Below are 23,678 nucleotides of genomic sequence, written 5' to 3'. Positions count from 1 at the left end.
GTGAAAAATCAGAAGGAAAAAAGAAACAAAAATGACCCTTCACCTTACTACCACCAAATAGCTTTCAACATCAGAATTTATAACTATTCAGTGCTTTTTCTTTTTGCACATGTTTACACACATTTAATGGGGACAGTTTATACTGTTTTAGAAATCTCATTTCTAGCTGGGCACAGTGACAGGCACTTGTGGTCCCAGCTATGCCAGAGGATCACTTGAGCCCAGGAGTTTGAGACCAGCCTTAGTAACACAGGCCTTGTCTCCAAAAAGAAAAAATAAATAAATAAAAGCCTATGCCTAATAGCCAGTAGGTACCTAGTTCGAAGATTTTTCTTTTTAAGGGTATGTTTCCTGTTTTCTTAGATTCTTACATTTTTCTTAGTAACATGGTTTTAAATGACTATAATATTCTATCATGAGAAGGTGCTATTGTCTTAGTCTGTATTTCTGTAACAGAATGCTACCAACTGGGTAATTTATAAACAATAGAAATTTATTTGACTCGCAGTCTGGAGATTGGGAAGTCCAAGATCCTGGCACTGGCCTCATTTCATGGTAGAAGGCAGAAAAGCAAGAGGGCATGCAAGAATAAGTAGGCAGATGGGGTCCAACTCACTTTTGTAAAAGCCTACTCTCCTATAACTAACCCAAGATATCATTGGTGTATTCCTAAGGTCAGGGCCCTCATGACCTCTCATTAGGCCCCGCCTCCCTACCATGTTGCATTGGAGTTTAAGTTTTCAACACAATTACTTTGGGGGACTCACTCAAACTGTAACTCATTCAACTGTATCTTCATAGTAGGAACAGTTTATTTCTTCAGATGTTTTGACTATTAAGGTAGTTTATTTTTTAGTATACTTAACAACTCCACATAGAAGAACTCTGAAAGTACATAAACTGGTTAGATAAATTCCTGGATACATTCATCTAGATGGATCCTGGGTGGGGGAATTTTGTTTAAGGCTTTGAGATTCATTGCCAAGTTCCCTGCCAGAAGCGGCATACAAGTCTATGCTCCTACTCTGAGCATGTGAGTTTTCCCGAAACTCTTGCCAGTATTTTGACATTTCTAACACTCTTTCCAAGTATTCATGTTTAGAAGGTGCAAAATGATATCTCATTTTAATTGATGGTGCTTGGCATTCAGGTGATCAGGTGAATACGAGATAAAAATGTTCCCTCCTTGAAATTACATCTTGATAATTTCAAGGAGTCAGAGCTTTGTGAATATCTAGATGAAGACTATTCCAGTTAGAGCACACAGCAAGAGGAAAGATCCTGAAGTGGAGCTTGACTGATGTGTCCTAGGAATAGAAAGAATGAAGTAAGGAAAAGGGAAATGGGAAATGAGGTTGGAGAGGTAGTGAGAGCAAGATCACAGAGAGTCTTGAAAATCATCATAAGGACTTTGGCTTTAAACCTGACTTAGATTTTGAGAGGATCCCCTCTGATAGTTGAGAACAGGTTGAATGGAAGTGAGTTTGGGAGCAATGCGGAGATGCTGTAATCACAACAGAAGATACTGGTTTCTTGGATCAGGATTGTGCCAAAGGTAAAGCCAACAGGACTTGGTTGGTTGAGGGGTGAAAGAGAGGAGTGAAGGATGACCATAAACATTTGGTGTGAGCAGTGGAAAGATGGTGCTGACATTAACTGAGATGGCAAAGAATGATGCAGACATGGATATTGAGGGGGTGGGTATCAGGAATTCAATTACAGAGATCAATGAATAGTAGATATATAAAAGACAGTTCATAGAAGAAGTTTGGTGTAGGAATATCATTTGGGATTCAACAAATGAACACAGTGGCAAGAAGCTCTTTAAGAAATGATATATAAAGTTACCAGACTGGATGAGATCACCAAGACAGTAAGTGTAGAAGGAGTGGGTCAAGGGTACCTCTTGGGTACTCCCAAGCTTAAAGGGGTGGAAAGAGGAGCAGGAATCATAAAGGAGACCAAGAAAGGCCAGGAATATAGGAGGGTAATCAGTCCAGTGTAGCATCCTCAAAGCCAAGTAAATAAGCCTTTCAAGGAGAAAGAAGGGATCAACTGTGTAAGTATCAGACAGAATATGGCAGTTGAGCATGGTTTGCAGCAGATAACAGACAACCCACCCAATGGGTTTAAGCCTGAAGGTCGTGTCTAACAGGAAGTCTAGAGGCAGGCAGATCCAGCTGCAGTGATTGAGTAATGTCATCTTTCTACTTTCTGGGCTTCCAATCCTCCTGCCTCAACCCCCATTGGCTAATCTCAGTGACTTTTCAGTTAAAATATGGTCGCTAAGAATTCCATGTGTAACAGCTTCTTGCCACTGTGTTCAAAGGCTGAAGCCAATCCTGGTGTCCCAGAGTAGAAGTTTTCTCCTGACATGCCTCTCTACATTTATCAGGGAGGAAAAATCCTGGTCAGCAGCTTACCTCCCAGTACTCTTATTCTTACTTCTTATCTGCGCAGACTGGATCACATGGTCCCTCCAAACATCAAGAAAGGTCAGGAAGCAATTATTTGACTTTTAAACCTTTCTATAGGATGTGAGCCATGGAGATGGGGATTGGGAAGCCAGGAAGGGTGTAAGACAAATTGAGGCTATGTTAAAAAAAAAAAAAAAAATTCCTTTTACTGACTTTTATTTTTGGAGCATATGATTCTTGTTGATCTGGTCGTTGTTCTTTGTTTTACCGTATGCCTTTTAATTTTGTATGTGGTGATTTTAAAAATTTAAATTTTTATGCTGTCAAATATATCATTTCCCTAAATTTTTCCTGTTTTTATGCATAACAAGACCTTCCTACACAGAGAAGATTGGCCTATATTTAATTATTTTTTATAGTTTATTTTAAACCTTTTACTTTTTTATCTAATTTTAATTTGTTTTGATGGCTGGTGAGATCTAGGAGCTAATATTTGTATGGTATTATGTACCAGGCACTGTTCTTTTTTTTTTTTTTTTTTTTTAATTATAAACTCCTTTAACTCTCACAAGGACCTATGAGGTAAGTACAATTATAATCACCCCATTCTTACAGAGAGGAAATAGAAACTCAGAGAAAGTAGGTAACATGCACATAGCTAGTGCATGTTGGAGTTGGGTTTGAACCCAGTCCATCTGGTCTAGATTGTCCAAATTTTAACCATTACCCCACACTGCTTCTCAAAACTTTTAATATATATATTTTTAAATTTATGGTATTGGGGATTGGACCTAGGATACTCTACTATTGAGTTACATCTCCAGTCTCCCCTGGCCCTTTTTGTTTTTGAGACAGGGTATCTCTAAGTTGCTGAGGCTGGCCTTCAACTTGTCATCCTCCTGCCTCAATCTCTTGAATAGTTAGTATCATAAGCATGCGCCACTGTGTCCAGTTCAAATTTTAACTCTTTGAAATTAAAATATCTTAATACCACAAATAAATTCATTTTGTGATTTTAAATTATCTCCTTTGTCCTATCCTGACTTCTTATATTGTCAATGTTTATTAATAACTAGGTTATTAATCTGTCAATGCAGTTTTAGGCCCACAATTGACTATTTTATGCTTAAATAATATGCCTTATCAACTAGTTGCACAAATTCCTTTTTATATATTTTGAAGATTACAGTAAAATTTACACCATGTAGAATTGCCATTTTAGCCTTTTAAAAAATATGCTGTTTTTTTGTGGAGTAAGGACAGTCATATTGTTGTGCTCTGTCCATCTTCAGAACTTTTTGTATCTGCCTCAACTGGAATTCTGTATCCATTAAACCATAACTCCCAAGTTTCTCCTTCTCCCAACCCCTGGCATCCAACATTCTGCTTTCTGTCCCTGTGATTTGAAAAGGGGGGTCTTACAATATTCGTACTTTTGTAACTACCATAGGTAACCTAGCATTGTGTCTTCAAGGATCATGCAGGTGTGTAGCATGCGTCAAAATTTCCCTCTTGTTAAAGGCTGAATAATAATCCATTGTATTTATGTACCACGTTTTGTTCATTCCTCTCTTTGTGAACTCTCTGAGTTGGTTCCACTTTTGGCTATTGTCAGTAATGCAGCTTTGGGTTTGGGCGTTCAGATACCAGTTCAAATCCCTGCTTTCATTCTGGTTGTACGTCTAGATGCGGAATTGCTGGACATATGGAAACACCATGTTTAATTCTTTGGAGAACCGCCACACTGTTTTCCATAGCAGTTACACCCTATCGTATTCCTATAAACAATGTACAATGGTTTTACTTTCTCCACATTCTTGCCAATACTTGTTGTTTTTTATAATAGTTGTCCTAATGGATGTGAGGTTGTATCATTGTGGTTTGATTTGCATTTCCCTAATGACTAGTGATGATGAGTATATTTGAATGTGCCCGTTGGCCATTTGTATATTTTCTTTGGAGAAATGTTTGTTCAAATCCTTTGCCCATTTTTAAATTGAATTGTTTGGTTTGTTCTTGAGTTGTGGATTTCTCATTTTTCTGTTATGGAATTTTTGGCTATTTTTATCTTAATTACAGACTAAAGTTTTTTAAAAACTTAATTGCTCTTTTAAAAATACTTTATTGGAATAGCATTCAATTAAAATATTAATTTAGTGCATGTTTAACATATACTTATTTAAACTTCTTATTTTCCTATTTTTTATACTTTTCACATGGGATTACCACTTTTTAGTGAACTTCTTCACAGAAAGCTGTGTATGTGCAACTGTTCATCCTTGCTAAAGGACCATTCTTCTATCTTCCTGGTAGATGAAAAACCTGTTGGTATTGTGTAGTGTCTATTTTCTAGGCCACATATCTTGTTTATTTAAACAATGTTTACACACTAAAACATTTTCACTGAAGCTAAGTTTGTAGACATGTCCATTATTGTTAGTGAAAGTATGAGTTGGAAATGAACCTGTAGCCACTGTAATTCATTTTCCCAAAAATTGTTAATTTTTTATTGTTTTGGGTAGACTTTAATTTTATTATACTTCTGAGCTGCTGTACACAATTACTACAAAGGTCACTTTCTCTATGTGGTTACATTTAAAGAACCCAAGTTATAATTATAAACAGATTCTTAAATTTTGTATTTTAACTGTTTAGAATTTTCTGTTCCTGACTCTTGTAGTAAGTGACTCTGCTGTGTGCATTTCTTATTAAGTTTTATATGTTACAAACTGACCTCAGTAATTTCCATTGTCTAGTTAAAATTTCCACCACTCTACCCCTGGCAGGTGCCCCAGACTTTTCTTACTTGTTTCCTTGATTTCCAAGTCTTCAGTCTGTTCTGCATTCCACCACCGCATGATCAGGTCCTGGTGGGAGTGCTGAAGAGGCTGCATAGCTTCTGTCCCCATCTTCTCACCACACTCACCCCCAGCAAGTAAGGTCTAACATTCTCAGTATGGCCTCTACTGCCACCGCTCTCTCAGCTGGAAACTACCCACCTCTCCAGCCTCATTTTCTTTTTCTGTGCTCCTACCAAGGAGTGCAAGCTACACAACAGCATATCTAATAAAAAGACATAAGGATTTTGCTAGCAGTTTATAATTTTCCCTGCAAACATGTGGTAGTGATTTCTGTGGCAAGATGTCAAGTGTTTCTATCACCACACATTTAAACTTTATGATTAGTTACAGTTACTTTACTGGGTAAGCAAGTATATACTTGTGTAACACACACTTTCACATAAATCCATTGTCTATATATTTATTAAGATGAACTATGTCTTCTAATGTAGGTAATATAGGAGTTAATATTTTTATATTTAGATAATTGAATCTCCAAAACCCATTATTTTTTTTTTATCAACTGTAAAGAACAGCCAAGTCAGTTTTCCAATGCTGAATGCAGTTTTTCAGTGCTTTAACATAATTGTTGTATACAGAGCTCTCAATCAGGTGTTCTAAGATGGCTTTCCTAGTAAGTTCGGTGCTAGAGGAAAACATGTATGCTTCAAATCCAATAGACTCTGTTATAACATAAGGCAAAGTACAAATGTTTTTTTCTTTTTCCCCAGGCAACAGATGGTTATAATTCATAGAATCAAAACAAATCTGTTGTCTGGATATAAGTCTATGCCAAATGTGTAAGCTTAAAATAAATGACTATGGTCAATAATATATCCATAGGTTGATCTTAAATCTTTTTACCCTTTACATCAGGATATGTTACCTGATGTGATGTGAACCCATAAAAGTCTTTTTTTTTTTTTTTTTCAGAACTTTAAGAGAAGTTTCATATTGATTTCACTTGTTGGAGATTTTGGTGCTTAGATTAATATAGTCCCTCAATTAGCTCAGTGTTGCCTTGTCTTTCTTTCAATATTGCTGATGATGTGTATGCTTTACTACTTCTTTATATGAGATCCACTTATATAACTACTTTAGGTCAACTTTACTATTAAACATTAGTACTTTGGTGAATGGTTAAGGTCTTTGGTGTATGCCCACTCTGTTTACCATTCTACTGTAAGAGCTTTCTCCTATTAAGAGGGAGAGCTCAAATTTTGAATTTGCCCACAAGCCTTGTTCTTCTTCCTTTAAATGTGATGCTGCTTTTTTGTGCACAGCAGAGGGAACATTGGGCTGGTGGTTAGGGATTCTGACTCACTGACACTAGTTAGACATGTGATCCAAGTAACCCCTTTAACCACCTAGTTCTCTTATCTATAAACTGGGATTGTAATAATAATATACCACTAGGATTATTCTCAGCATCAAAAGAACTAGCTAGGAGAGCTGTGTGGTAGTGTGCCCCTGTAGTCCCAGGCCTTGGGAGGCTCAGGCAGGAAGATAACTTGAACCTAGGAGTGAAGGACAGCCTGGGCAACATAGTGAGACCCCATCTTAATAAAACAAAACAAACAAAACCCCCCACTAAATTTAAAAAGAGCTAATCTTTTGGTGAAAGGCATTACTTACTACCCTTATTGCTTATTATAATGATGGAATAAAGATGGCTTTTTTTCTTTTTCCAGCAGACTTTGCAGGGACTACAAGTTGCCATTAGGTAGAGGGGAGGGACATGGAGACTTGGAATGACATTTGGGCTCCGGGATAAGTGCACTTTTGGTGTAGGCTATGTGTAGAATCAGTAAAGGTCCAGGTCTCTAGTAATTCTGAGGCATGCTGAGTCTGTAAACTTACAATGCTTTCAGAAGCAGTTCTGTGAAGCATACCTTTCTGAAGAATAAGTGACTTCAAAACCTGTTGAGCCTTGACTACATTGGAGCTCTGGCCCCGGAAATTTTAATCTGTTACTTGCCCAGCCCTGCTCACTATTTCTGATGATGATTCATTAGAACGTTTCTGCTGAAGGTGTAATAGTTTGGTAAATTTTTATTCCCCAAATCAATTTTTCCTTTCCTCTAAAAGCTAGTAAAACTGATGGCAAATATAAATGAAAGATCAGATAGGTATTTGAATATCCGATATTTGCTAACCATTTTAAAGGACTGAAGAGGCTTGTTCAGAGGGGTACAGTGCTTCATGCTTTCATGTGGATGATGAGGGAACACGTTATCCACATTTATTATTTACTCTTGGCATTGAAAGAAAAGTCAATTCAGCAAACACGTGTTCTCACTCCTTACTCCACACCAGTGCTAGGTCTAAGCTACAGATTTGAATAAGACATTCTTCCTGTTCTCAGGGACCTTAGCAAGTAGTCTAGGAGACCTGTGGAATTAGTTGGTGGCAGAAGCAGGCGTGTGGGGTGAGCGCAAGGCAAGGGGTGGACCTCACAGGGAAGGGTGCCCTGGCAGGAGAGGCTCAACATCCTTAGGATTGTCAGCAGCACTTCTGAAATTTAATGTGTGTTTTCATTATCTGGGGACCTTGTTAAAATGCAGGTTATGGATCAGTAGACCTAGAGTGGAGATGTAAGTGTGTCCTAGCAAGGATTTATGAGAGAATTATCAGCTGACCCTGTATTCACAGGGCAGAAATGGGAACTGGGTGAGGGAGCCCAGTTCAGTCACACAGAGGGCATAAGAGGAGAATAGAGTAGAATGACCTGGAAAAAGACAAATAAGGGTGTGTGTGTGTGTGTATGTGTGTATGTGTATGTGTGTATGTAGAGGGCAGGGGAACAAGGGAACAGAACTTGGTAGAAACCAATCCTAGGACTCCCTTTTATGCACTTAAAATTAAATATTAATTAAGAGAATTTAAAATGTCAGCATATTGTAGATAGTGGGAAATCCCAAACTTTAGCTTGGGGTCATGACCTTAATTTTCATGTTCAGGAGATAAAGGTGATAGAGTTGGAAGTGATGGAAGGATAGAAATGGTGTGCTCAACCAAGTGTAATAACACATGGTGTATCTGTATCCTGATGTCAGAACACTGGGTTGAATGGAGCAGAGCAAACACTGATATACAAGAACACTATGGGGTGAGGCTGGTGATGGGGAGGCTTCCTGTTGGAGGCTTCAGACGCCTGACCTAAGGAGCTGGGTTTTTTTTTTCTCCATTAAGATGTGATTTTTATTACTGAAATCCCTAAGATAAGGGAATGAGCATGATTTTACTCACTTGTGGTGCCATTGGTAAAACATGACAATATTTTCTTCAAAGGTCTTTTTCTACCCTTGGTGTCCTTGGTGATACTAGTTGCATAGAGTGACCGATGGTATGGGGATCTGAGGAAAAAACACCATTGCAATGTTTTGGGCTTGTGAAAAAGGAAAAGTGGAGCTAGAATCTAGCATATACAGATGGGAGTTGAAACACCCAAAAAGGAATTTAAAACCTGAGTGGCACTGGGATCCAGGTGGGTGGTGCTGCAGGTGAGAATTTGGGATTCATCTGTGTAAGGCATGGAGTAAAGTAAATAAAAGAGACTCTTTAAGAAAATGAGTTTGAAGAGAGTTGTGATCAAATACTTGAGCTTGGGCTGTGCTCGTGCCTTTAGTAGTAGGTCTGAGCATAAGCATGGTGTGCCTTCAAAGATGTCTGAGGATAGGAAACATGCATATTTCACAAGTAAGTGGAAACTTGCCACAAGGAAGAGTTTAGAAAGTGTGGTGTGGTATGTTTGGCAAGCTGGTGAGTAAAGATGAAGAGGTGGATCTTAAAAATACTAATAATGTAGCACCACCTGGTGTTAGGCATTAGGCATTTTCCAAATGAATTTTTTCTCAGATCAAATTGGTGTTTCTGTTTTGGTTGCTTTAAAATTTTTCACTTTTATAGTTTATTTGGTAGCCTAACATGTGCATTGAGTCATTTATTTTTGTATTAATGTACGGAGGGGGTTCATATCAATTTGTTTCTGCTTTGATTTCAACTTTGCTGAAAGCTTTCTCACAAGATTCTCTGATCTGTTTTCTACTTCAGAGAGGACGCGTGCACGTCAGTTACTTCAGGGTGCAGGGTTACAGCCACACTTCTCATAGCCTGATTGCCTCCTCATTTATGCTCTTCTGTCTCTAAAGCCTTGAAAATAAAAAGCCTGGGTGAAGCTTTCATCCTTCATCTGAAGTTACATGATCCTGAATATTCATTTTGTATTCCGACTCTGCAGATAGTGAAGAAGTTTGAGTTTACAAAACCGAATGTGCCAGCTTTCAAAATGAAATGCGCTTTTTTCTTTTTTTAAATCCCAAGGAAAACCTACATGCTTGAAATCTGCACAGCCATCTTGGGTGAACTTGCCTAGGCCACTTCCCAAATCCAAGGCATCTGTGAAAAGTTCTGTGCTGCGGAGGACAGGAAGCAGCCGGTCCATTGCCAGCACCCACAGTGATCTGAGCACCTACAGCACTAATTGTAAGTTGCTCTCCTGTCAAAATTGGGGGGTGGTTGGAACAGTATTTATATATTTTTAAAAAACAATGCTCTATAAACAAGTAGTAGAATTTTTGATTCTGTATTTAGGAGAAAATCTGCATAATGCTTCTTTGGAATTGTTCAGAAAGTTTGGCAGGGAGTATGAATTCTTTATTAAACATTCTCTGTTGATGAATGTGCTTTGAAGCACTGAAATGATGATGTGTTGAGGCACCTGTTGTGTTTTTTCATGAAGGAGTCTGAAAAGCATCATTTCAGTCAGTGGTATTTTGGGGTTTAACAAAAGAATAGCAATGTAGAGGCTCTTGGAACCCAAGTGGAGCTCAGAGAGATTGTAAAAGACTTTCTTGTAGATGTATTTTGTATAACTTTTACTTTAGATGCTAGATTCATGCAGTATAACTAATATGCTGTAACTTCAAGCCTAATTCTAAATAATTGAAATAGAGCATATTTTTAAAGTTCTTCTGTTTTCTGTGTAAAAAGTTAATTAGTAAAGCAAATTAATTAAGCTTTCCTTTTCATTTGAAAAATGTAATGGATTCAGCACTTATTTTTTCATTTCCTCCTCAAATTAACTCACAAAATAATTTGTGAACTAATTCAGACCCTCTTGGAGTGCCTACTCTGCCCAGACCCCATCATGATAGGTGTAGTGAGGAATACAGGATATCAATGAAACGGTCCTTACTGTAACACGTAGTTGAGGAGACCCATACATATATACAGTGTCACAATACATTTTATTGTCATGTATAACTAAAATGAACAAATTTTAAAAAGTAATTGAGGAGAAAGAAGACATTTACATTTGTGATCAAAATATCAGGTAAAACAAGATACAAACATGTGGGGAGGAGTGGAGGATTCTCTCCCTTTTAAGACCAAATCAGTTTCTTCTTTTTGGTGAGGAGATAAGGACAAAGTGGAATAATGCTTATTGAATCTTTCTGAATATAAAATAGTAGCAGGGCTACTATACATTATTTCATATTTTTCCCTCAAATGACGTCCGTTATCTTGTTTTTATATATGAAATAGTTGAAGCTCAGAGATGTTGTTACAGGTCCAAAGTCACACAGCAGGTATGTGACAGAATGGTTTATGAAGGATCAGTCATTGAGATAATGACAGCACATTTCTGACAAGTCACTTAAACAGCAGTAGCTGGTCTCATACACAAATTTAAGTAGCAGCAAATGAACACATTAGCAATACTGGAATATATTATCTAAATCTTAACAGGATTATGATCTATTTATTAGTTGAATTTGGGGCAAACATCAGAAGGGTTTGCATGCAACCGATTATTCTCAGAATTTGAAAAGGTAATTCACACGTGTATTATTTTAAGATTATTTCCCTTCCAGCCTTCTTTGTTCTACAGTGTGAATTTTAAAAACAAACTGCCAAAACAGAATCACCAAGTACCCGCAGAGATAGGGTTTGTCGTGACGCTGGACTGGAAGCAGATGCATTTTCTAGTGCTGTCACCCAGCGTTTTCCATCGACAGCCATGTTGGCTTGGACACTGCCTCAGGACCATGTCTGACACTCCTAAGGAGGCTGTAAAATGCTTTTGTCATTCCTTTTTGTCTGTTAACAAAGGGGTTCACCATACACCCACAGAGCTGTCTAGTGGCGATGTGTCTCTGTTGCAGATTAAGCATTCAAATCAGTGAGTCTCTTTCTTAGTTTGATTTGCTAGCTGGTTTAATCTGTTTTGTGTAGTGCCTTGGAGCGCACAGATTTTTTTTTTTTTTTCTCCCCTCCATTCTAATTCACTAAGAGCAAGCATGAGGGACACGAGAGTGAGCATGGCTGCAGTTTTTCCTGATTGAGCTTGCTTTGATCCTTTTAAATGACTGTACCAGGAGGATTTCGCAGTTGTACAGAAACTGATATTTCTTCAAAAATCTTTATCAATTCTTCACTCACCCCACCGGCTGGTTCAGAGAGGCACTATGATGCTACCTTATTGACACTGCTGGTCGTGGGATCCTACAGCCTTTGTATAATCCCTTTGTTAGCCACGTTTACTGGGAAAAGAAGTAGGTCGATGATTTCTGGTTTGATTCTTTTCTTTGTAAGCATGCTTGAATGTCTATTCAATAAATTGGTCTTAGGACCTCTTGATTGTTATCTTTGTAACTTGTAATTTGTGTTAACTATAGTATTTCTTAGGCATATTTAAATATATTTAAGATGTGAATACTTCTGTATAGAACAAATTTCATTGTATATTTTGTGTATTTTGAGATTCTTATTAAATGTAATTTAGAAGCATTGTCAGTATTCTTGGCATATAAAATGATGCTATTCTCAAAGACTATTTGATAGTTTAATTTCTTATTAGTAGCTTTTGTATATGTAGTTTGTGGTTGTACAAATATAGAAAAATACTTCACTACAATTAAAATTGAAACATCACATCTTTGATTAATTTCTTCAATTATAATTAACACGTGTTTCATATAAAAGTACTAAATGTGCAAATTTTTAAAGACTACCTCAAGATATGCAAAAACTAATTTAGATTTGGAATTTTCCTGCTTCTCAAAATGGAGGGTCATGTTAGGAAATAATCTATTGATTAATGTTTTGATTCTTATTGGCTTAAGCATTTGAACCCTTTTAAAGGATGTTGTTTTTTTGCTTTGTTCATTTCTTTGTGATGTGACAAATGGTGGCAGCATCATTTAAGAACTTCTGAGGTGTAGTGTAGTGCTATTGTGAAGTTAGCATCTAGTCCTCAGTACTTTGGGACCCTATAGAAATAACATAAATGAATGAAGATGTGTGTAAGACAATAATTTTTCTTATTTCAGAGTTTTGGCGGGCATTTTATATGTGTACGTTTTTAAACATAGAAAGATTGAAAGTCATGAAGATGGTTTCCTTTGGATATTAGCATAAAACATTGCACAATAGTTTCTATAACCAGACACACTCATTTATTGAGGTTAAATATCATAAGCTCTTTTTAGAGTCAGGTACCTAGCATCCAGTTTTTAAGACCTTTAAAGTAATTGGATAAGGATAAATGATATATTCTGGGTGTTGAATACAGTTGAAGGTTTATAGAGCATTGTGCAATTTAGGTCTTGAGAGAGTGTACAATTTTGCCACATTGGCAGGAATCTGAAGTCCAGAGACTTCCTTCCCTTTTCACTTCGGCCACAAAAGCATGTTTATTTTTGAGGGCAGATGGTGCAGGGCAATGTATGAGATGCAAACTGAAGCTGTTTGCATTCTCTTGGAAATAGATCAGAAGACTAAATAAAGAAATAGGTGTTCTTTTCTATCACCTTTATGGCTAGCCCTGGCTGTCTGGATGCGGGGTAGGGGTGGCACATAGAAAAGGACACTCACCTCAAGTTCATCCTAGTTTTCCTGCCAGTTCTGGTGAAGTTGGATGATCGTTCTCTTTGCCTCAGTCTTCTCATCTGAGGAATGAGAGGGGAAGGGCTAGATCATCTTCAGAAGCCATTTGCAGCGAATGTCTGACTGACTTTATTGCCTTCATTGCAATAAGAGGGTGCCTGATAGTTTGGAAGGAGGGTGTTCTCTGAGTTGTTCAGGTGATTAAGCCGGTAGAGAGAAGGAGTCTTGTTTACCCTGTTTTTTGTTTGGTTGTCATGGCAGGAAAATGGCAAGTGAGTATGAACTTGCCCGCCAACATTGGTCAGTTGATAAGAATCTCCAGGAAGTGCAATGCTGCCACTTTCTCAGGCTGCTTCCAGGCTCCGAGGGGAAGCTTTGTTTGACTAGTAATGTCTGCCATAGGTGACGAGGCTGGGAGAGGCAGCCAGCTCTGCATCACAAGCTACATTTCTACTTATGCACTTATGTGTGGACTGTTTAATATGGAAATTTAATCCAGAACACTTTTTTGTTCCCCTTGTTTTTCTGATGTATATGTGAGACATTCTCATTATTACAAAGTTGAATATTTTGCTTTTGAAATCCTAAAGCTTAGGCTTTCAGTAGTGATTTGATTTTAAGCCAGGCGGGCAGATGATCTGGCACAGTGGGGAGTGTGAAACTGATTCACAAAAAAATTCAAGAAATGAACAGAAGGTTGGCTCTGTGTGTATATACATAATTCAGTAAACAAAAAACCACACTAATTTCAAATATATGCTAGAATGTAGTTAATTTACACATAAACTGGACTGATAAGTTTTTGTTATTTTTGTTGTTTGGTTGCTTTGCAGTGCTGGGAATTAAACTGAGGGTCTTGTGCATGCTAGGCTGAGCTACAGTCCCAGCCCCTGATAAATCCTTTTTCTAAAAGTAAAATTATTTCTTCTGCTTAGACTTTGAGAAGATTGTTTCATTTTCTTTTTTGATTGTTTTTTCTCTCTCTCTCATTTCATGTGAAGCACATTTTGCCTTGGGGAAATGAAAATAAATATTCCAGAGAGTCCATTACTTCAGCATAATTTAGATAGGACTAAAGATGACAACATAATTCTAAAACTACATATTAGAGCTGAGACTTGAGTGATCACATGTAGAATTCACATATTGAATCCACAGTTCAAGTGTCCTGGGGTGGTCAAGGCCCCAGGAGCACTGTGCTAGGATGATTCTGAGGATGCATCTGGCCTTCGTAGGTCTGAGTACCGTGATGGGTTGGTGGGTCCATGTGTTATAGCACAGGGAGGCAGTGGCCAAGTCAGGACCAGAGCTTGAATATCCCAGCTCCTGGTTCCATTGCTTGAACATTGGTTATGTTTCTCTTACTATATCATTGCCACCAAAGAGTTCCTCATCTGGGAATAATAACTCTGGATGAGGAAATGTTTAGATAGCATCAGGATACCATGCTGCCATGTTAGGAACCAAAATAGAAAGTAGGAGAAATATTTTAAGGGCATCATGCCTCATCCTTCAAGATGGCATTGACTAAAAAGCAAGAGCCAGCTGGAGTAGAATGTTTTGAGAATTGAAAGGTATTTGGGTGTTGGGTCATAAAAGTATGTTCGGGGTAACAATTTGCCTCACTAAGTGGGATGCATATATAATGGATCACCATACAGTATATATGTATATTTTTACCTAAATATGTAAGTAAGCCATAAAGATACAAATGTGTTTGTATCTGAGTAAGATGCAGACATTTTATGCTTGAAATATGAGTTTTAATTCTTGTATGTCCCAAAGCTGATGAGGGATCTGGTGCTAGGGGCTGTTGTATTGAGCTTGTTTTGCATATGATAGAGAATTAGCAGACATGAATGTCACACCTCATGACAAATATGTCCTTTGCTTCAGTAAGAAATATTTTTACTAAATTCTTTTGCGAAGTGCAGGTCTAAAGCTTAGAGAAGAAAAGCATGAATGCAGAATCATACAGTTTTATATTATTTTCATAAATTTAATGGAACACTCGGCTTGATTTGTTTGCTGCTAAATATAACAAAAATTGCTTACAGAAAAGCAAGACTAAAATCCTAATTGTTATTAATCATGGTTAAGATTCTAATAACATCATTTTCTTCCTTTATTGGATTCAATTTTACAAAAACTGGAATGCTCATTGAAGCCTGATAACCATTTTATTAGAACATAACCTATGAAATTTTGAGTCTGTCATTTTAAGACTATAACATTCCCTGTACATCTACTAGAAAGTGATGTTGAATTTTACAGTAGTAGCACCTTTAGGTCTGTCATTTCCCTTAGCTTCCTGTCAACTTTTGGAAAAACAGGCTCTAGGTGCTGGGGAAGGTGAGAATTGGAGAAAAGGTCAGGAAAGTGACAGTAGCTTGTCAGTAGGAGGGAAGGCTCTGAGTGATTTGACCTAATATTAGAAAAGTTATCTGTGCACAAGAAGAATTCACAGACGGCTTATTGTACAAGAATTGGATGAGGATCAGGGGAGCATAATTGTTTTTTTTTTTTTTTTTAACAAGTTTCCAGTGTGACAGTTATGAGCACTATTGTAGGAATTAGGATAGTTTTGCCTACAAAAACTTTCTAGCTATCTTCACATTGATAATGTATTTGTAAACAAGGTAAACATCTTAACCTTTGCTGAAAGTGTAAGGTGAGGGAAGGCATCAAAGAGGTAATTAAGAAATGTGTTAACATAGGGCCGAATAGCAGAGTAGCATTAGATGTTGAAAATTATTTAAAAACAATAAAAAATCGGGCTGGGGTTGTGGCTCAGTGGTTGAGCGCTTGCCTCGCATGCAGAGGCACTGGGTTCGATCCTCAGCACCACATAAATAAATAAAATAAAAATATTGTGTTTATCTACAACTAAAACAAATTTAAAAAATAAAAATAAAAAATCAAGTCTATTGGTAGAGGAGAAACTTTTCCATGTAATATAGAAGGTGATTTTTATTTAGGTCGGAGTCCCTTTGATCTTTTTTGCTTTGGGGCTAGGCACCTTTATAAGAGATCAGCTGTTGGCATTTCAGATTCTTGCTGCAGCAACAAGGGATCATAACCAGATCTCATGTTGGAATTTAGAGTTTTGTCTGATTGTTCTTGTGTCATTAATGTAGCTGGCTAGCTGTACTCTGCCTTGTACCTGTGGAGATGTATGCTTCTCCTGTCTGCACCTTGGGCATGATTGTTACGTAGCATGGGTAGCCATAGAATCTACCTCCCAATTTTTATCTGGGATGAAAGTTGAACTGTACAAGATGCATAAACTTGGATAATGCCAGGCAAGCCAGAATGTATGGTCACACTGGTTATAGCATTACTTTGTGTCCTTGAAGATACAAGATTGAAAACATGAACTCCCTTTGTATATCCAACACTCATTAATGACCGGCACATTATAGGTGCTCAATGAGCATTTGTTGATTCAAGGAAGAAGGAGTAACTGTGAAAGATTGATACTTTATTTACTTATGAAAAGTACTTTTCTATTTTATTACAGCTGGTAATGCTGCTGCCATCAAGTATGAGGAGAAACCTCCAAAACCAGCATTTCAGAATGGCTCAGGATCCTTATATTTGAAGCCTTTGGTACCCAGAGCTCATGTGCACTTGCTAAAAACTCCTCCAAAAGGTATGGTCTTTAGTATGGATAGAAGGAGAGTAAGACATGTAGAGTCCTTGACTTGTAGGAAGTTAAAATTTGACAATTAGGTTTATGGTATATTTCGCATTAAAAAAAAAAAAGGTATTGAATAAAGAGATAGAATACATTTGACACTGAGAGAGTTGTTCTTGTTATGAGATTTAGTAGGTTCTGTAAATAAAACCTGTTATATAAAAGTCCACAGGTAAAAGAAGGGTATAAGGTGAAAGTAGCAAAAGTTAAGAGTTAAATTATTGTAACACTCTAGAGCATGAGACATAAAGGAGTAGAAATTTGATTTGCTTTCTGTCTGTCAATGTTTCATGGTTATTAATTTCTTATCTTTGTTCCAAGACCATGTTCATTTCTCTCTGCTCTTTATCTCTAATCTTTCCTATGTCACTCACTATAATTGCTGTAGCTGCTAAGAATAATTCTTTGGGTTTATAAAACATGCTTATATATTCTTCACATGTATATACTTCACATGCAATGTTTTCACATAAGTTTCTCACAGTGGGTATAACACACATCAGAAGTCTTCCTTGTTCTAACAGTATTGGGCACATACTAACCACCTGATAAGTAATGGCTATTATTATGATTCAATAAAACAAACAGCATCAAGCTGTTTCATATGAGATAGGGAGGGGGAGATGGGAGGAATAGGGTAGGGAGGTGGGAGAGGAAGGAGGGGACACCGAGTTAGAAATGGTGGTGGAATGTGGTGGACATCATTATCCAAAGTACATGTATGAAGACACGAATAGTGTGAACATACTTTGTATACAACCAGAGATATGAACAATTGTGCTTTATATATGTAATACGAAATGTGACATTCCATTGTCATATATAACAAATCAGAAAAAAGTCTTCTTTGTTCTTAGTGAATTGAAAGATTGCTTAACTGAAAGAATAAATGTAAATGAGAGAATCAACCCACAAAATGAGACCTGTTTTTATATTAGAGAATTTGGAAAACAGAAACATGAAAAGTCTTTGTTGATTCTGTCAGCCACCAATTACCGTTACATTTCCTTCTAATTGTTTTCCTATATATATAAACAAGGTTTTGTTTTTGTTTCAACAATATCAAGATCATAGTGTATTCATCCTTTAGTATCTTGCTTTTTAGTAATTAATAGTATATTGTGAGAGTTTCTTTCACTTTTAATGGTGATGTACTTTCCATTGTATGGTGGTCTAGTTAGTTTATATTGGATAGTATCTGACTTCTATTGTGGTACATAATACTGAGATGAACATCTTTCAATATGAATCATTGCTCATTGTTTCAGATTCTAATTACTTCCTCCTGATATTCTTGAAAGGAGAATTACTAGGTTTAACTGTATGAATCTCTTTGTTAGTATGTATTTCTAAGTAACTTTCTAAAAAGGAGTTACTCTCTAACAGTAGTATGAGAGTATCCATTGCTCAGCATTCTGAACAGTTTAGTGTATTTGTGCATGTGTGTGTGTGTGTGTGTCTGTATGTATATATCTCCGTGTATTCGTGTGTGTGTGTGTGTGTGTGTGTGTGTGTGTGTGATCATGTGGTAACTTAAAGGTAATGGACCTATTGACTGTTTATCAACACTTTCTTCTTGCTACCTAATTGAAGAGACAATTGCAAGTATTAGAACAAAAATTCTTGAGTGTGCCATCCGTTTCTCATTTGTCCATGCTCTTAAATACATTTCTGAGGCGTCAAATGGCCCTTTCCTGGGATAGCATCAGGATGTGAATTGTAGTTTTTATTGATGATGATAAAACCCCATAATGTGCACAACAGTGACTGAAAAAAAAAAAAAAAACAACTGTCAAACTCTGATACTGTGGTAACTTTCAGAAAAAAAAAACTTAGAGCTTCCCCTGATGACTTTGTGGACCAGGGAACTCCAGTATTCTGAAGTACCTCACCATTGAATTTATAAGTTTTATATCACAGAGGTTTGATTTGAAGGGGAATCAGTGCTTTCCATTTATAACGGTCACATATTTGAAGAGATAATCATCTTCTAAAGTTCCCTAGATAGAATATGGCAGCTAGTTTTAACTGGTAATTGGCAGATGGTTATGGGCTAGAAATACTGATAATCAGAGTCCTCGCAGTTTTCTTCTGCCAGTTGCCATTCCTGGTTGTATTTTATACTGTATCAGTTTGGAGAAAATGCATTAAGTGTGCTTTTCTTCACAACTGAATAGAAGTTGGCACTTTGAGAAGGCACACTAGTCTTTTATAAAAAGTCTGGCCCCTTTGCCCTGATAGCAATGGGAGATAATACTATGTGCTTAGAAAATGTGTGCATTCAGTACTGTTTTTTAAATAATCTGCACATCCATTTACTTTTCATAGTTCAGTGACATTAAAAAAATGAACTTTAGCTGTTCTTGATTTTTTAAAAATAATGTGGCTTGGCCCATTAAAACTGCCCACTTAAAAACTGTAATTTGTGATGAGTTCATATCACTCTTAAACTATTATTTTGGATTACACTTGGAATATCATTTACTTAAAACATGCTTGATAAAAAGTGATTTCATCTCAGTAGTATTTCTTACCTGAAACCTAAAGTTTAGGTTAATGGATTGTTTTTGAAAATAAAACCATTCTTATTACAAAATAGTTTGGTTTTTGTGTGGTATTTCCAATAAAATATATGTGCATTTTACATATATTTCTTTTATGTTTTAGGTCCTTCAAGAAAAAACCTATTTACAGCTTTCAATACAGGTGAGTGACCACTTTAAATATTGATGGAGAAAAAGAATCTTTTTATTAAGTCATGTTATCATTAAAATTACTTAAATTTATTTAAAGCAATTGCTCACTCGTATGCTTATAAATAGAATTTTAGACTTTGAGGTATAAATAACTGCTTGTGATGTGGACCTGCAGATTGTTAATATTTGGGGAACATGATTGACAAGACACCTGATACGTTAAAGGACATTTTATAAATAATGGGTAATTTCAGTTTAAAAAAATGATTTTGTTAATATGGTTCATATGAACTCTGAAAGTTCCCTAGGTAGAATATGGCAGCTAGTTTTAACTAGTAATTGGCAGATGGTTATGTGCTAGAAACACTGATAAGCAGAGTCCTCACGGTTTTCTTGTAGTGTCTTATAGCTTCATGCCAGTTGCCAAATTATCCAAATTTTTTTTCCAAATTATCCAAATTGGATATCCGAATTGGATAATCTTAAATTGCTTAATCTTAAATTGCTGAATAGTCTCCAAATCTGGTTTTAGCTCCTTTTGTCAGCTCAGCAGCTTACATTTTTCTGTTGGGCACACATCTCTCTCCAGTGGCCTGTAACTTCAGTCATTTGAATCACATAGAATCAAAAACTTTTGTGTCTCAAAGTCAGATTTCACAAAGTGGATTCACTGTAATTTGTATATACTCTATGCATCTGATCAGGTCCCCAACGTACTATTCTGCAGTCTCTATCTTTACATACAGTGGATTCTAAGTCCTTTGCAGATTAGGGCAGGAAATCAGGAGAGAGAGGAGGGCACTGTTACAGCACCCTGACCATAGTTTATTCATTGTCTCTGACAATGTCAGATCAGGTTGCAGTTGTGAGCCCAAAATGAGCAATGGTGTTGTCTTCAGGGAGCTGACAGGGTAATCAAAGAATTGGCTAATAAACATGAATCACAACTACAGTAAGTTCTAGGAAGGCTACGTGAGGTCTGATTTGAAGGATGCAATCTAGTGAGGAAAACCCAGGCAAGAAGTTAAATTTTTGAGACTCCTGTGTAAAGAAAATAGGGCAGATGACAGTGCACAGGGAATAACTAGAATCTTTGAAGACACACCAAACACACTCAGTTTAATAAGGCAGAGCAATGTGAGAAATGCTATGAAAATGGTTAACCGTTTGTAAATTCTTGAAGCTAGAAAAGACAGCCATGCAGAATGATTTAAATTCTAAAGGTCCTCAATAGCCTGAGTTTGAGTATATATGGTTCTAATTTTAAAAATCAAAAGAAACTACTCTATGTACACTGAGGTTTTTATTTTCTTTTTTAAAAATTTCTCGCACATACTAACATTTAGAAGAAAAAGATAGCTTTGTTTATGCTGGAAAATCAGTTAACCATTATCAAGAGAGCTGGATCATGTGATAACTTTGTATGTAACATGTTTGAGAAACTTCCAGACTATTTTCAAAGATACTGTATCATTTTACATTTTACACCAGCAGTGTTACAAGGGGTTCAATTTTTCTTGCTATTTTCTGTCTTTTTGGTTATAGCTATCCTACTGGCTATGAAACAGTATCTCATAGTTTTAATATGCATTTCCCTGAGGCCTAATGATGTTGAGCATCTTTTCTTGTTCTTATTGGCCACTTGTGTATCTTCTTTGGAGAAGTGTCTATTCAAATCCTTTGTCCATTTAAAAAAAATTGGATCATTTGTATTGTTGAATTATAGGAGTTCTTTATATTTTGAGGTTATTAGACCCTTGTCAGGGATATGATTTGTAAATATTTTCTCCCATTTTGTGGACTATCTTTTCACTTTGTTGCTAGTATTTTGAAGTACAAAAGTTTTTGCAAGGTCCAGTTTATCTGTTTTTTTTTTTCTTTTCTTTTTTTTTTTTTTTTTTTGCTTTTGATTTTGTATCTTAGAAACTATTGCCTAATCCAAGGTCATGAAGATTTATGCTTGTTTTCTTCTAAGATTTTATTATTAGCTCTTACACTTAAGTTTTTGATCCATTGAGGTGTTCTGCTTTTATTTTAGTGCTGGGGATTGAACCCAGGGCCTCACACATACCAAGTTATGATAAACTCTGAGTTCATTTTTTTTTTTTTAATATGGTGTGAGGTAGGGGATCCAACTTCATTGTTTTTCATGTGGATATGAGTTGAAAAAAAATTTTCCCTCCATTAAAATGTTTTAGCATCTTTGTCTTAAATAATTTGCTATAAACATGAGGATCTATTTCTGGACTTTAAATTGCATTCTGTAGATCTACATACATCTATCTTTGCCAATACTACATTGTCTTGATTATTGTGATGTAGTCAAGTTTTTGAAATCGGGAAGCATGAGTGATCCAACCTTGTCTTCTCTTTGAAGATTGTTTTGGCTCTTTTGGGTCCCCCTGGAATTTTCATATGAATTTTGTGGCCAGCTTATCAACTTCTGTAAAGAAATCAGCTGGGATTTCGATAGAGATTGCATTGAATCTGTAGATGAATTTGCAAACTACTGCATCTTAGCACTATTAAGTATTCTAATCCATGAATATAGGATGTTTTTCCACTTATGTGTTCTTTGATTTCTGAAATATTTTATAGTTCTCAAAATATGAGTTTTGAACAAGTCTTTTGTTAAGTATTATTGTGTTTGACTTTTCTGTGCTTTGTGTGCTGTTGTAGATACGTGGCACAGTGAAGTGGCTAGTTAAATTAATCTAATTCACCTGTTTTGCTCTATATTAAATATCAAGCTTAGAAAGACAATCTTAAGTCATGTCTCAATTCTGTGATCATATGAACTATGATAAGAATATTTCTCTCAGACATAGTAGATTATAACCCTCGATGTATTCTTCATTTACTATAGAGAAATGCTGTAGCATCAGGCTTATTCCCTTGTTAGGTTGTAGGACTGACATTGTACCTTATTTCAGTGACAGAGTTTATCAGAATGGCAAATTTATGCCTGATTATCTGAGGAAAGAAATAGAAAGTACTGTGGGCTTGTTTGACAAAGCCTTTGACCTTGGAGTAGAAATGGGCAGAGTTGTGTAACACCTGACTGAGTAACCACTGACATTTTTAACTTAATTTTAATCAGTTTTCTAATTGAAGGATGATAATCCTTTTAAGAGGTTGACATTGATCTAGATTGTGTGGTACATCCATGTATTTTCCTAAAATCACAAACATGACTATTCTAGGTTCTTCTACTTGATTGTTAGTGTTGTGACTTAAGACTGACCTGGTATTATGAATCTAATGAGGAAAAGTCTCCACGTGTCATTTTTGGGAGGCACAGCTTTGATGCTAAGAAGTGGTGTCCCAGTAGCCAATGACTTTAGGTGGTAAGCCTCTTCAATGATAGTTTTCTTTTTCCATATAACTGGAAGGGTGAATTGCTAAGGCTTTTATTTGCCCCCCTACCATGATATTTTGTGACAGCAGATCCCCCTGACTTTCTTCATATTCTGCTGGCAAATCATTACATTTTAGATGATATAAAAACCATTGTATTAAATCATTATACTAAATCTTTGTACTAAACCTTTGAGATCATTTTATTTTTCTGAACAGCAAGTAGTGGCAAAAGTTACAGGTGACCAACTTCATATCCTTTAATTTTAGGAAAATAATCACCTTTAACTATAGCAGTTTGCCAGATTCCAAAGAAATTTAGCAAGCAGAGGTTTAGAAATTACCCTTCAGGTTATTTTATTGTGATTTTTTAAAAATACAATTCAGATAGCTTAATATCATTTTTATTTCTTAATACATAGTGATCAATTTTTCCCCCCTGGTACTGGAGATTGAATCCAGGGGCACTTAACCACGGAGCCATATCCCCACCTCTTAATTTTTATTTTGAGACAGAGTCTCACTAAGTTGCATAGGGCCTCTCTAAATTGCAGAAGCTGTCCTCCTGCCTCAGTCCCCTGAGCCTGTGGGAATACAGGCATGTGCCACCACACCTGGCCACAGTGATCACTTTGAATGAAGGTCACATTCAGCATATGTAGGAATATTTAGCAACTGCTCTTGAATACTTGGAGTGCTTCTATATTTCATTCATAATGATTCTGCGATGAACAGCTTTACACTTGGCACTTTCAAAGTTTGGAGAATTTTCTTGTGATTG

General features: G+C 36.5%; 1 protein-coding gene across 5 annotated transcripts in view; it reads left to right on the top strand.

The window, feature by feature from the left end:
* The window catches only part of Mtus1 (microtubule associated scaffold protein 1), a 141,644-nt gene that overhangs the window by 63,489 nt on the left and 54,477 nt on the right, over positions 1 to 23,678 (top strand). For 4 of the 5 annotated variants that reach the window (XM_071610433.1, XM_071610434.1, XM_027954691.3 and 1 more), the window contains exons 4-6: positions 9,581 to 9,742; positions 16,668 to 16,799; positions 19,512 to 19,550. In XM_071610433.1, the coding sequence (XP_071466534.1) occupies positions 9,581 to 9,742; positions 16,668 to 16,799; positions 19,512 to 19,550 (333 nt within the window). Of the gene's footprint in view, positions 1 to 9,580; positions 9,743 to 11,624; positions 11,815 to 16,667; positions 16,800 to 19,511; positions 19,551 to 23,678 lie in introns of those variants that run through there. The other variant, XM_027954695.3, reaches the window with a different exon arrangement.

This window comes from Marmota flaviventris, chromosome 3 (genome assembly GCF_047511675.1).
Source record: "Marmota flaviventris isolate mMarFla1 chromosome 3, mMarFla1.hap1, whole genome shotgun sequence".
In the NCBI taxonomy this organism is placed as follows: Eukaryota; Metazoa; Chordata; class Mammalia; order Rodentia; family Sciuridae; genus Marmota; species Marmota flaviventris.
The sequence above is the reverse complement of the archived record's forward strand: the minus strand, read 5'-3'. Positions and strand labels throughout refer to the sequence as shown.